Raw genomic sequence first — 15,623 nt, 5'->3', positions numbered from 1 at the left:
TTTATCCTGAAGAATTATTTTTGAATTATGATTTATTTTTACCCTTTTTAGTTGGATATCACATAATCTTTATCAGATGCCACATAGGCAGCTGAAACTACAGGATTTTTCTATATTCTGATCGATGTACAGTACTGCAGGGATATTTGAACCTTTAGGAAATATCCCCAGAGAATTATATTCTAAAATATTTTAGTTAAATTAAGCTACACAGGCCATTTTAATCCTATACAGAAGTTCCCATGAGAAATCATTCTAACTGTGATATAAATTCTAATAATATGTTGTACTAGGGAAATAAAGCAGAACCAAGGAGTATAAGGAGGGGGCGATGAATAATGTACATATATTGAAATGAACAAATGAGAAACTGACCAATGAACGAGGGCTGGAAGAGGGTCTCGGGGCAGCGGAACCTCTCGTTACCGATGGTGATGACTTGACCGTCGGGCAACTCGTAGGACTTTTCCAGGGATGAGGAGGAGGCTGCGGTGGCCATTTCATTCTCGAAATCAAGAGCCACGTAGCACAACTTCTCCTTAATGTCACGAACAATCTCCCTCTCGGCTGTAATAGCGAGTTAGAAAGCTATTAAATGCTTTTTAATTATTAAAAAGCAGCTGGTTCAATTCACTATTAACCGCAGATACAAGCATTGACCATAGGGTGGTGCTGTTTAGCTAATGGACATTTCAATACAGACGGTGAAACTTGAACACTTACGAGACTATCCACCTTTTTCTTTAACGCGGAAATAAGCCTATGGGCAAGACTTCCGGTTCATTAGCAGCTATAGGAAAATAACGAGAAGAATAACAACGTGTAGTAAACGGTAAAACTGTTTGCATTATAAACCAGTGTGTTCATAATTAAAAATGCATTTGAATAATATGGTAAGACACTAATTTTCAATATCGAGCAACAAAACAAACTGTTTTGTACAGCTAAAAAAGCTGGTGGTGGATGAGACTGGAAGTCAGACTCATAGAAATTACGAATGGCCCATTTCTACAGGAAGAAAAAGGTGGATAAAATAGTCCAAATGAATCAATATTTTACATTTAACACAAAGTTTACTATCTATTAAGAGAGTGCATTAAAATATAACCAGTATAATTTAAGTGAAAACTGCAGAGAGTGAGGTAAATTACCAGTTGTGACGAACGAGTATCCTCTCTCAGTCAGGATTTTCATCAGGTAGTCAGTCAGGTCTCTGCCAGCCAAATCCAGTCTCATGATGGCATGTGGAAGGGCGTAGCCCTCATATACGGGAACATTGTGGGTCACACCATCACCAGCGTCCAACACAATACCTGGAGCATATCATAAAAGCATGAAAAACAAAAAACCAAACAGACACAGTTTAGAGCAACTACTGTATGGTCAATGAAATAGACGCTAACCTGTTGTACGGCCAGAGGCGTACAGTGAGAGGACAGCCTGGATGGCAACGTACATAGCCGGAACATTGAAGGTCTCAAACATGATCTGAAATACAAATAGAAACCAACATATTTTAATATTATGGGCATAACGCCATGAATGGCATGATTCTGAAGTCTTCAGAAGTACTTGCCTGGGTCATCTTTTCCCTGTTGGCCTTGGGATTCAGAGGAGCCTCAGTCAGGAGGACGGGATGTTCCTCAGGAGCCACACGGAGCTCATTGTAGAAGGTGTGGTGCCAGATCTGAGAAAACAGTATTGGATTTTTCATTATATATGGAGAAACACTGGTCCCACTTACCATTGTTTGGCAAACTCCACGAGAAAAATTTATGGGATTGCATTTGTGTCCGATAGGTCTCCTTTCCATGTCTACATTCATTGCGTACTTGGTAAGTTAAATTTAAATATGTTGATGTATATATACAGTACAGACCAAAAGTTTGGACACAACTTCTCATTCAAAGAGTTTTCTTTATTTTCATGATTATGAAAATTGTAGAGTCACACTGAAGGCATCAAGGGCTATTTGACCAAGAAGGAGAGTGATGGGGTGCTGGCCTCCACAGTCACCGGACCTGAACCCAATCCAGATGGTTTAGGGGTGAGCTGGACCGCACAGTGAAGGCAAAAGGGCCAACAAGTGCTAAGCATCTCTCGGGGAACTCCTTCAAAACTGTTGGAAGACCATTTCAGGTGACTAGTTCATCAAGAGAATGCCAAGAGTGTGCAAAGCTGTAATCAAAGCAAAAGGTGGCTACTTTGAAGAACCTACAATATGACATATTTTCAGTTGTTTCACACTTTTTTGTTATGTATATAATTCCACATGTGTTAATTCATAGTTTTGATGCCTTCAGTGTGAATCTACAATTTTCATAGTCATGAAAATAAAGAAAACTCTTTGAATGAGAAGGTGTGTTAAAAATGAAAACGATCCTCGTCAACACTGTCGTTTTCACTGCATTTTAGAAACAATCTCCACCCACACTACACATTCGAAAACACATGTCACGACCATTCATGCAGGTACAACAATAGATACATATGGGTAAATTCCCTATTATTTAGATGGCCTCTACGTGCTTGGAGCGGTCGAATGGTGAATCTGCCTATACATATCTATGGAGAGCAAACGTAGGCAGCCAAGCCATCATTTTCAAAAGTTTCAGTTTTGGTCCATTTTCACTGAAATGCAACCCCAGAGTTTTCAAACTAAAACAGGTTTTGCAGCATATTCAAAAGTTATTTTTCGAGTGTCAAAATGCCAGAGTAGTGGAACTGATAGTTATGCTTTTTTAAATGAAAATGCACTAGTGTAAACAAACTCTGAATATTTTGACAAAAAACAAAGATGAAACCTGAGGATTATAGATATATTCAAGTTTATCGATCAGAAATATAAATTAATCTTAAGGTTTAAGAAAACTCATTATTGAAAAAAATCTATTCATTCATTTTACCTGAATATCAGTTTTTTTTTTGGAGTTTTCTCACCATCTTTTTAAAATGCTGAATATTGTACAATATGGATTCATTCAGTTCATAAAAAAAAAAAAAAAAACATAAATGCATATAAAGATTTTAGAAAACTCATTATTGAAAAAAATCCTAACATTCTATTTGTTTATCTGGATGTTGCAGAACGTTTATCGAGTGATGACTTGCAAAGCATAAAACTGAGCTTTTGGCACAATTGTAACTCCATAGAAATCCATTCATTTTAACTGGAATCAAAGTGATTGGGAATTTTGTGTGAAGGTGAAAGGCTTTAACAGATTTTGCAATGGGTTCAAGTTGTTCATGTGAATTTGCCTCATTGACCAACGGAAAGTTATTTTGTTTGACTTCAGTGTGAGATGTGCTCCAAAGATCCCTACACTACTGACAATAGACAATGCAATTTTGTGACCACACATTGTTTAATCAATTAAAGTAAATAATTGTATGGTCTACCTTCTCCATATCATCCCAGTTGGTGATGATGCCATGCTCAATGGGGTATTTGAGGGTGAGGATGCCTCTCTTGCTCTGGGCCTCGTCTCCTACATAGCTGTCTTTCTGACCCATACCGACCATGACACCCTAAAGAACCATAATGCAAGCTTTCAGTCACAATCTACACATTTAGGGTGACTTTCGATTCTGCATTTGATTTACATACTGTAACACTCCTTTTCTAGAATTAATGTTTGCTTATTAACATTTGAAGCAAGGATTGATGCTAGCAGAGTATTACCTTTACAGGTCAAAGTTCAAAGCTAAAGTACTGTGACGTAAGAGGTGCTTTACTGACTGGATCAAAATAAGACTAAGCACCAGTTGACGTGAATAAACGTTGTCATCTCACCTGATGGCGGGGTCGGCCCACAATGGAGGGAAACACAGCCCTGGGAGCATCATCCCCGGCAAAGCCGGCCTTCACCAGGCCTGAGCCATTGTCGCACACCAGAGCGGTGGTCTCTTCCTCATCGCACATGTTTGCTTAGACAGCTGGTGTTTGAACACAAATGGCATGAGTGCAAACACATGACATGTCCATTTAAAAGCAGAAGGATTTTCTCATGCCTATTAAATACTTGTCTTTGCTTGTTGAAATCACGTAGCACTTGAAGCTAAATGTAAATGATTCATCTTCTGTGCTTAAAAAGAGCTTTTCTGAAATCTTCAGTTAAGACCTACCCTCCCTACGGCAGACTTGCTGTGTGCTATAAATAATACATATTTTATTATTTATATGATATCTTGAGTTGAACATAAATAGCTTTAATTTGTAATATTTTTATAGCGCTACTTCTGTATTTTAAGTTGTTTTCAAAATGCTAAATATAAGCATTTCATTTGTTCCACTGTGTACTGTATGTAACAAATAATTAATAAAGTAATACAATTATTAATAGGATAGTGGAAATTCTGGCAACACCCTCGTATAGTTTCCAAACTTGTATGACTTTATTTCTTCTAGGGAATATGATAAAAAAAAAATTGTTCCACCAAGTCATACAGGTTTGGATCAGAATTTTTCAAATTCGAATGAAACTAACATTCCAAATATCCAAAAGCCAAGCTTCTCTATACAATATCTGCTGTAGTCTAACAACCGGTTTAAAATAAACCATCACTGAAGTAGACTCACCCAGGAGAGCTTGCACAAGAGGCCTGGAAAACTTGCTCCCTCGAGCGGTAGAAAATAAGAGATGGACGGCCAGTTTCACCTGTCCTGTATTTATATAGGAGCCTTGTCACCCAGGGCTCAGAACATCAAGCCTTTTTAGGACACATTATAACCCTGCATCACTCAAAGGTGGGCGTCCCATGTGAAGATGGAGTATTGGAAAGGGTATCACAATGCAGACGGTCCACTGACAGATGCATTTAATATTAGAAGATAATTTATGGCTCTCGAGGACAGTGTGGACTATTGTTGGAAAGAGAGGTGGCCAGTTTACTGGGAGAGAATGGCATCCCTGGGGCCGTTATAAATAAGACGGCCGAACATTGGTCATAATGGACGAATGACCATTTGTCTGTTATCTGTCAGTTGTGAGGAACTTCTAGCTGGCCTTCAAAGGAAATGCACATTGCCGCCCCATATGGGTGGGGACTTTACAACCAAAGCCTACCAAAGAGGAATGATTTTAGGCATCTCTTCCTAAAAGAAAATCACGACCTCTAGGAAATTGACAATGTGCCACACAATTGTGATGTTTGTAGGGCAGTTGTATGTGTGAGTGGTCTAATAATTACATGGTCATAAATGCTGCTTGACTGCATTGTGTCAAGAGAACGGCATTGTGCTGCTAACAATGACAAGTGGCGCGTTCTACAAGTACGGTTCAATGACTTTTTATCTCCACAAATGCCATCTTTTACATTGTGAGAACTCTCAGACAAGTTTGATACTATATCTAACATACAATTACTGTAGCATAAAAAAGAACTAGTTTTAATAGTGATGTCTTTACCGTCTCAGCTGTTTCTAACAATTCCTAGCATGCGAAAACATAATTTAAGTTTTAATTAATGGTAAAAATGTCCTTTAGTTACTTATTTCAATGACCAATAATACATTAGATGAAATAAGCTGAATATATTACATTTAACAGATTTTATGCAATGTTACGTGTTACCCAGTGTTGTTATTTTTTAAATAATAGTTTTGATAACTATTATAACTATTATAAGTTTTAATGATTAAAATACAGCCAAAATAAAATAAAATATTAGATTAAAAGCTTAAACTTGAATTATAAACAAGAAATGAAATAAGTAAATGAAATAAGCGGAAGTACTAAAATTACTAAAACAATTACTTAATTTAAAATGTATTAAGAAACAAACTAAAGAAAATTTCAAAAGCACATAACATAATTACTAAAATTAATTGAAAACAAAAATAAATGCTAATTCAAAATATGAAAAAAATATTATAATAGTATTTATAATAGTTATAAAATAACACTGCTGTGTTAAAATTGTGACTCCCAAGAACTAACATTATTTAGTGGGAAGACCATTTTCTCAATATTTATTTTGACTAGCCTTCAAACCCTGTTACCTTCAATATATGTCTATTGTAAATTACAAACCAACATTTGGTCTCCTATTGATTAACAGCAAATTAGGTTAAATTTTATATAAAGCTAAATATATTGTAAACATAGCTTTCCCTTTTTCAAGCATATATTTGGTATGTGTGTATGTATGTCTAGTTACAATACATACATAGGCTACCCTATACAACAACAACAACAAAAAAAAACTACATTTTTGAAAAGTTTCAGGCCCTGTTTTGTAACCTAGTCTGCGATTGTGCTACATAGTAAATATCTTTCATATATGCCAAAATAGCTTTTACTCGAGGTTATAACAATAACACAGTAACTAAATTACTTGGATTGAGTCTTAAGGTCAAATGCTAGTGAGAGTTTAAAATTTTTCAAGGGCAGCCGGCCATTTGCATTCACACAGAGCTCAGCTCACACAGAGATAATCCAAAATCTCCCTCGTTTGACTCTCCGGAGGCCTACATTTTGGCAACGTGTCTGCTGGAGCCTACCCAGTAACGTACAATAGCGACGGCCTGCCACCTGGCCTTACATTCTGTTAATGACACATTGACAGACCCACCAGCATTGACTGTAGATGGTAAAAGAGCTACTGTCTCTCTCGTACACACACACACACACACATTTGCTCATGTTGTTTTTATCACTGATACCATTTTCTCTTATTTCAGGTTAAACAGTTATGTTTAACCTGAAATGCTCCCGATGCTTGGCTCATAGACTTCCACTGTAGTACACTACAGCAAATGCATTTTCTGTTTGTTTTACACACACTACATATATAGTAAGAAAAGCAGTATGCTACTCTACACATAGTAACTGTGTACGTAAACTCTTGCCGTTATGTAGTTCTTGTTTCCCATAGTCCAAATGGCCCTGAAGGGACAACAGTGGACTGCAAGAATGTTTGTACACGCTTGTAGCCAAACAAATGCACAAGCATAAACAACAAGATAAATATAAAGACACTCGCTCCAGGGTTTCATGCCATATGTAACAGTAAAAAAAAAAATGTGACTGCTGCTGATAAAACTGCTGTGTGTTCCCAAATGATTGACACTTTACATTAGAGCTGTCATACTGTCCTGTCATCACATTAGAGCTTCAGCCTCCCCAGCAACAGTGACACATACTGTACACACTCACACACACTCCTATATGGTTACAAATAAAAGGTTTTGTCAATCCTAGCTAACTCTTGATAGCAAATTTGACCCTAAAGTAAAGCCACACACTTGTGTTCATGCATGCAGGATCATTTCTTGCCAGGGTTTCTCTAGTGAACAAAAACAAACATTGTTTTATAGTGGTTCCACATTGAAGCGCTTCTGTCACTGGTGGATCATGTGACCTCGGTCCCCTGCTCTTCTGCTGCCACTGCTTTTGTTTCATAGCTGAAATTCCTCCTCACTAAACATAGATGCATCCATTCTCAATTCCACAAAGGTGCCTTTTGGGATACAGAACAGAGCGAGTTCCACAATGTTGTCTTCAGAAAATACTGAATTGCTCATAAGTCGCTGTTCATAGCTTGTCAGACAATCGCTGACCTACTGTAAGACATTAGAGCAATCTGGAAGAAAAAATCCCTGACGTTCGATTGCGCGAATCAAAATATCAAAACATATAAATGTGACTTATATAAAGTACAGATGCTGTTGAATGTGAATTAATGTATTCATAAATTATATACAGAATATTTTTATGTATTAACATATAAACCTGATGACCTGGTATGTAAATATAAAAAATACAAGTAAAAATTATTTTGATAAAAATAATGGATAAAAGCGTCTGCTAAATGCATAAATTTAATTTTAATTTAATTTAATTTTTAATTTATATCAAATAAAAACAAATTAAACATTGTATTTTGTGAAACGTATATTTTTTATGCACTTGCTGGTTATTTTGTTGAATATTAAGAGTGTCTGTACTCCATGTCTCTGCACAGCGTTTATTTTTATTGTATTTAAAAAAAATTTTTTCAGTGTGTTTTATTGGTGCACAGTGTTTTCCTGGTGACTGGGAGAACTATGTCATGGAGAATTTTAATGCACTTATTATGGAGGACCGAGAAGCCACATTAATTTTGAATAAACTGCCAGGAACAGCTTCAGAAGGCTGTTAAAAAGATGTGTTACAACAGATCTGTTTCAAACTCGTTGATGCAACAGAAATGATTTTGAAATTAGATTAAAATTCATTTCATCCTTCAGGGCTACCAAACCCCTGTGAGTTTACAGGAAATGAGATACAACAAGCTACAGTTGTTTTGAAGTGATGAGGCTAAATTTAGTCACACGCAAGATTGCGGAAGTGAAAACTGGAAAAAATAGGACAAAACACAGCCAGACCACTGAGGTATTGAGGCATGTTTGAGGCACGCAGAACCACAAAATCATTCACAGGTCAAAAGTTCACCACCATTAAAATTATATGATTTATTTTAGAAACAGCAACAAACCACCTCTGAAAAAAAAAAAAAATTCCTGTCATATATATTAATTAAGAGTAACTCTGTAATACTGTATATATGTAGTCCTATAATAGATATATAGATGGATGGATCTATCTATTTTTTCATATCTATCTATCTATCTATCTATCTATCTATCTATATATATATATATATATATATATATATATATATATATATATATATATATATATATATATATATGAAAAAATAGATAGTCCTCTGATAGATAAATGGATGGATGGATGGATGGGCCAAAGGCTGAGTTCTATTTAGGCTTAAGGGTAAAAAAGCATTGAACTGTTTGAGTTATGTCACTATTAAGAATAGTTCATTGCTAAGCACCATCTGTGAACACATCACATACTGGGAGGCACCATGCTGGAGTAAATCTATCTTCCAATTCAGGTCAATAAATCATAGAAAAATATGTTTATTACTGTACATAAATGATGCATGCACATGCATGAGTGGCCTGTGTGTCACATGTCCTGTAAACTTGGCATATGTGAACTCATACAGACATGAATTATAAATGTGCTTCTGGCTCCAGGCTGGGTTTCCTGTGGAATCGTTTGATTGCAGCTCTTATTCATGCACATAGATTCTAAAACAACACTGTATAATAAGCTGTGGCATTCACTTGTGCAGATTGAATAAGCATGCAGTTTATGACATTTACCTGATGAAAGAACAGTTTAAGGCGTCTACATGAGCTTACATGCTGTCGGGAATAATCAGTGTAAGATCCTGCATTTAAAAGTGCTTATTGTTTAAAATATCACAGAACTGGACAACACTTTTTTGCATATTGTTTATATGCTGCACATTGAGATGTACAACTGGAACAGGAGAAAACATTTGACATTGAAAAACACAGCACCTTTACAGTATAATAAATATTTAAAAAACAAATCACAAAAAAAGGAAGAATCTTCCATAGGCATTAAAAGTTATTACAAACAAAGTACACACATTGTATATGAAAATTTTGCCACTGTAATAATTGTATAGAATCATTCGTTTTAATAATATTAATATTTATACTGTATTATGTTATAAACTTTTAATTAATTCTACATTATTATGACAATAAAAGTATCATAATAAATATGAATATATGAACATAATCTAATTATAGCATAATTGTGGGGGGGAAACATGTTCATGTTTTTACATCAAAATGCATTATTTTAAATACTAAAATTACAGATGTATGAACATAAATAAATAATATAGACACACTGTTTATTTTATGGTATTAAATAATCACCACTTGTAATAATACTGTAAAAACAAATAAATATCAATTTTGATAATTATATGAATTTACGTAATATAATATCACAGGGCCTGCACAGACCTAAATAGTCTGATAATGACATAATTGTGAAATATATAATACTAATAGAAAAATTATTCTTATATAGAAAAGGATATAAACGGGTTCAATAGTAAAGCTGACTGCAGATCATAATTGAAGTCCCCTCTATAAACATATGATCCATGCTTTTGATGTCATTCTTGGGTAACGACATATCAGCATCAGCACCACACCAAGAAGAAAATGTCAGCCGCTTTTACATGTGCAGACTGGTGTTTACGATGAGGCACGTACAGAAGGCAAATATTTTCTGACCTCCATACCAGGTCTCTCCCATTCGCAGCCCCCAACATTTGAAGGACTGTAAAAGGTCACGCAGGTTTTGCCCCATGGGCCTTGACCTTACTGGAAACTCATGTTTTTTTCCCCCAGTTTTCCCTGAACCAGACCCGTGCATTAGTGTCCAGTTTTAAGAGGTCCATAATCCAGGCATCTTTCTGTGCCCCTTCCATGAACTCGGACAGGGATATTTGACCTGTAAATGAAGAGGAAGAGTCTTTAATGAATTCCTACATCAACCCGACCCAACCCCTCTCTCGCTCTCTCTCTCTCTCTCTCTCTCTCTCTCTCCCTCTAACCACCAACGGGCTTAATTTAGCAACAGTCTAAGCCTACACATATTTAGGCTGCCACACATGGGATTATTATATAAGGCTGTTTACTTATTGGCGTGGTCCTGTGGAATTTTAGAAAGTAAATATCCCTTTGACACACCCATATGTTTATTTACTTTGTCTATCAGTGTCCAAAAGAGTGTCTAATATTATCCCCATTAAAATACGTATACCCATAGTTGAAGATAACATGGTTTAAGGTAATTTGATTGATATGCAACAATCGAAATGGTCAATCCATTTTCCGCGCTTTGCTGTTGGATACATTAAATGACCAAAAGCCCTTTAGTTGAAGTAACGACCAATCTTCATGTATACAATGCCACTAAGAAAGGTAAGAAATATACTGAGTTTGCTGTAGAAGACCTTGAATAGCTATCACAAAGCCCGGACCAGAATCCCACTAAACAGCTTTGGGATGAACTGAAGGGCTGTCTGTAAGCCAGACCCCATCAACCAACATTAGCCCTTGACCTCACTGTTGCCCTCCAACAGAAGCAAATCCCTATATAGACAGGCGACATCTAGTGGAATGCCTTCCTAGAAAAGTGAAAGCCCTTGGGTCCAAAGGAAATTTTAATCGAGCTGTTATGAATGTGTTTTTTAATAGCTGTTTACCCCAAGATATCACCTGTTTTAGTCTTTAATGGTTTATTTGAGAAAGGGAAAAGAAGCGCTTACCATCATTGTTTTCATCCAAAAGTTCGAAAATCCTGTCGCAGATGTTGCTGGGCGTCATGTGGATGTGGTTTTTCTTAAGTTGGCAAATTACCTAGAAGTAAAAAGCGAGAAACCCATTAGAGGAGGAAATAAAAAAGATGAGAACAGGACTCCAGAGCACTCTTACCTTTATAACACGTTTGACTTCTTGTCTGTCCAACTTTCCGCTGTCATCTCTGTCGTAGACTTTAAAAGACCATTTCAGTCTGTCCTCCAGTTTTCCTCTCAGAACCAGGTGGACTGCTGCTACAAATTCCATAAAGTCTATAACATTATCCTGCAAATAGACACAAATGATTTCCATCTGATCTCATGTGCAAATGATCACAGATTATGCATAGAAAGTGCTACTTTGCAATCAGCACTCAATTTCAAAGGAAATGAGGAACTTCCATTTACATTTTTTTTTTAATTAGGCATGTAAAAATAGATAACCTTTTCAACTCTCACACTCACCCTGTTTGTGTCAAACGATTTGAAGAGGGTTTCCATGTACAAAGCCTCATCTTCTGATGTGCTCTGAACTCCGAAGATCTTGCGGAATTCGTGAAGATGCAGGGCTCCGCTTGGGCACACCGTCATGAATTTGGTATAAAGAGGCTGGATGTCTGCTAGTTCCACTTCCTCATCTTCATCGCTTTGAATTTGACCCATCTTTGTCTGAAACTCACACTGTCGATCGTATGAAGATGGCCACGATAACTGAGGCGAAAGTGCTGTGCTGCATTCTCCTCGCAAGTAAACGGATTTAATCTACTTACAACTAGAGACGGCTTGTCTTACTATGGACGCACTGGTATTTTTAGAAGGTCTAAATCTCATTTGCTCTTTGATCTGACAGGCAGAAACTTCACGGTGAAACTTCATGATCTAATAATGATAACTGATAACTCTAATATGAACTTACCTGTTCTGAGAACCATGAGTGTCATGTCTCAAACTATTTTTATTAATTAGACCCCATTATAGCGAGATTAGGTCTCGTTAAAATAATATTTAAAAAAAATAATAATATATACATAATGTATGTACATGTATATGTTCTAAATAAATAAATAAATAAATAATTGTTATATACATATACATATATATATAAAATAAATTAGCATAAGTTAAAATACAACAAATACTATCATGGTTTAAAATTACTTTTTTAATATTGTATATAATGTGTAATTTATTGTGTAAAGGTGAAATATAAGCCAGACAAAAAAATTAATAAATAAGAAAAAAGTAAAACAGATACTCAAAATCATACTATATTATATTATATCAATACTATCACTTGAATAATTACTTACGTCATATATTATTTTTACTGCATTACATAATTTGATTTTGGCATGAGATATGATATGACCCGTACTTGTTTTACCATACTTTGTGAGATTCGCCCATTTATATCTAGATGACGTCACAAAATAAATAAATAAATAAAAATTCAAGCTAATATCTCTCAGGTTAATAGTCTGAGTCTCTCTAAATGATTCTTTAATTATTTTTAATTTTTAGTTATTCATGAGTCATAGTTAGATCAGCGGGCAAACATTCTCAATTACACTAGTGTCAGAAAATGTCTTGCGTGACTACTTACAGTAAGTTAAGCCCTGACCTCCTATCACTGCACTCTTCTAGATTGTATTTCTGTAAAACATATGGTTTCACTCGGGCCAAACCATTCTCACCAGTCTTACCTTTCCTATACAGCATCTCAGGCAGTTGTCCTAACAAGACCTTTTAACTAGCGTGGCGTATAATTACCCTTTCACAGGTTAAGCTGAGTATCTCCGTTCATAGCTGCAGTCAGACAAGACAAAAGACATTATGAAGTCACGTTGACTTCCCTGTTGACATCATGAATAAATTATTAGGATAAGGATATTTTAAATACTTGACCTGCAAGGAATATAGATACTTGTAAGTAAATAAATAAATACTTGAAATAATGAAATAAATAATCAGCATATTTACATGGGGGGGGGGGGGGGTCTTCTAATCAATAGAGAAATAGAGATAAATTTGTGCTTTTCATTGACTTTACTGCTGTCATGAATAGATAAATAAATTATTAGGATTCTTAAAAAGATATTTGACTCACATAGAATATGCATACCTAATAATAAAATAAATAAATAAATAAAAATCTGCATAACCACAAGAATGGGGGATAGGATCTAAGAGCTATTATTAGGAATAGGATGAAAATGCATTCCTGCCAATAAATAACTAAATTCATTGGGCAAACAAACAAACAATAAATAAATACATAAATCCCTTGTGCCATATAGTAATAGTAGCATTATAGTTTTGTAGTTAATAGTTTAATAATAAAGAGGTCAACAAATACTTAATATGTAGTAGCATTAAGAAAAAGACTTCAAATATAGTAGCAATAAGAGGGAAAAAACAGAAAAATACAGTTTTTAATGACTGGAAAATATATATATTTATAGCATTATAATTTAATGTTTGCTGAACGGGTCAAGTCCATTTATGCCCTCTTTCCACAACATTTCTGAAAACGGTTTTAACAGTAAATCTGAATGCCTCGACCAGTGAACTCTGGCCTAAATGCAGAATCACATCAATTTCACTTCCGGCCAATAAAGCTTAAATCCACCCGTTTCACCTCTAGTCTTCTTTTGATGAGGTGATATATTATTTAGCAGGATGTAGGGGAGAACCGGGGCGAAAGTAACACGGGACGAAAGTAACAAAGCGATTTTCTCCGAGCCTCTTTCTGCATTTGCATTCCCAGCTATGACAGCATGTTCAGCATGCAATCCTTGACAGAGCTGAGAAATATCATGTGATTTCCTCATCGTTTCCCGAAGTTAGGTCCGTAAAACTGTTTTCGACAACAAAAAGTAAATTGTTGAAGCGGTAATTTTTTTTTTATTAGTCGTGTTGTTTTTCTTGTTTCATGTGTCACAGTAATGATCAATCTACAGGTTATTTAGTGCTTTAACACATCCTAAAGTTTGCATTTTCAATTTTTTTTTTAATATATAAAATTAAATCTAGTTTAAATGTCAGGAGTTCCTGTCGGGATGAAAGTAACAATTGTTCACAAAAAGTATTTATTTTGTTCCAGTGCAAGCTCTATTGTGAATTTATGTGTCTTGCATCATTTCTTACAAATGTTTATGTCATATTATACCAAAAGAATATGTCTGAGTGAGGGTCAGAAAGACAGACAGAGGTCTGGTTTTATCCAGATGTTTTTGAGAGGGTGTTTCTGGACATATAGGAACATCTCTCTCTGGGCAGCTACGTCACATTTATATTTAGGTTTTAGCCATATCTTAGCCTTTACACCTCCACCTGTGAATTTGCAGTGTTTCCAGATGTTTTAATGCACATTTTTAATTCATGCATAAAAACAACTGGATGGAAACATGAATAGGCCTACTGTTACATTATGTTTAGAGTTTTTTTTATTATGCTAATGTGATTACATTTTTATATTGTGCATTCTGTAGAATTTATTTATTATTATATAAAAATACATAGAAATTTACAATAAAAAAAATACAGTCAGGTTTTAAGACATCTGATGAAACTTAAACTTAAATTTAAAATGAAAATATGAAAATGTTATTTAATATTTTTTTTTTGCAAAGATAAAGGACAAAATATGTTTGCAGTTATTTATTAACAAGGTCACAATCAGGTATACTTAAGAAAAATAAGACTAACAGAAAAAAATCTAGCTTATATTGTTGTGTTACTTTTGACCCATCTGTGTGTTACTTTCGTCCCAACTGATGGGGTCGAAAGTAACAATGTGCAACTTATGTTCAAAGTGAAATTATACTGAAGTCTTTCTACATTTCTACAAAATACCACCTGGTATTGTTAGACCACACTTCTGAGTTACTGGCCACAGCAGAAATATATCTCTGTATACAACATTATCTTTTAAAATGAAATTTTTCTGAAAAATGGTACTTTTGCCCCTGCTCTCCCCTAAGAGACAGTTTGTCAGGACGGACAATGGAGACATAAAAGGTTTCTGACCTTTTCTCAGCTGTCATTAATAGCAGTGTAATCATCCACTCTGATTCACCACAATCCTACATGCTCATAAAACACAGGACTGTAGGTAAACATATAAAACTTAAAAATAATAATAATAATAATTGTAACTAGTTTGCGGCAATTCTTTATTGTTATTATTATTTTTATTTTAATAAAACATCAAAGTAAATTAAAAAACAAAAACGTGTATTGTGACACTGATCTTTTTACAAACTAATTTAGGTCTGAAACTGTTTTATACAGTCTATGGTCTGAACATACACCATGTGTCCCCCTAAAATATTTGTTTTCTCCAAAATAAACCTTAAAAAACTGCAAGCCTTAAACCATAAAAACTTTTACAATTTTTTGTATGTAAAGGTATGCAAACACCG

General features: G+C 35.1%; 2 protein-coding genes across 2 annotated transcripts; both read right to left on the bottom strand.

Annotated features, from left to right (window-relative positions):
- Window positions 1-344: 344 nt before the first annotated feature.
- On the bottom strand, window positions 345-4,650 carry LOC113096599 (actin, alpha skeletal muscle-like; the record flags this gene model as incomplete). The annotated part of the gene is made up of 7 exons (XM_026261970.1): window positions 4,580-4,650; window positions 3,794-3,936; window positions 3,400-3,528; window positions 1,577-1,687; window positions 1,404-1,488; window positions 1,152-1,313; window positions 345-567 (listed from the first exon to the last, which is right to left on the bottom strand). Coding segments are annotated over exons 2-7 (839 nt in total), but the record flags the coding sequence as incomplete, so codon positions are not given.
- A 5,195-nt stretch (window positions 4,651-9,845) lies between these two features.
- On the bottom strand, window positions 9,846-11,927 carry LOC113096600 (guanylyl cyclase-activating protein 2-like). The gene is made up of 4 exons (XM_026261971.1): window positions 11,665-11,927; window positions 11,336-11,485; window positions 11,170-11,260; window positions 9,846-10,349 (listed from the first exon to the last, which is right to left on the bottom strand). The coding sequence occupies exons 1-4, from the start codon at window positions 11,860-11,862 to the stop codon at window positions 10,228-10,230; spliced, it is 561 nt and encodes a 186-aa protein (XP_026117756.1). The 5' UTR covers window positions 11,863-11,927; the 3' UTR covers window positions 9,846-10,227.
- Between the last annotated feature and the right edge of the window lie 3,696 nt (window positions 11,928-15,623).

The sequence above is a fragment of the Carassius auratus genome, unplaced genomic scaffold, assembly GCF_003368295.1.
Source record: "Carassius auratus strain Wakin unplaced genomic scaffold, ASM336829v1 scaf_tig00215992, whole genome shotgun sequence".
Classification (NCBI taxonomy): Eukaryota; Metazoa; Chordata; class Actinopteri; order Cypriniformes; family Cyprinidae; genus Carassius; species Carassius auratus.
The sequence above is the reverse complement of the archived record's forward strand: the minus strand, read 5'-3'. Positions and strand labels throughout refer to the sequence as shown.

Bases quoted from the DNA above. Each gene is read 5' to 3' on its own strand.
- LOC113096600 (XM_026261971.1), bottom strand. From the start codon at position 11,862: ATGGGTCAAATTCAAAGCGATGAAGATGAGGAAGTGGAACTAGCAGAC. The intron at 11,486-11,664 runs GTGAGTGTGAGA...GTCTATTTGCAG, and splicing joins AATCGTTTGACACAAACAGG to GATAATGTTATAGACTTTAT. The intron at 11,261-11,335 runs GTAAGAGTGCTC...TTTTACTTCTAG, and splicing joins AAGTCAAACGTGTTATAAAG to GTAATTTGCCAACTTAAGAA.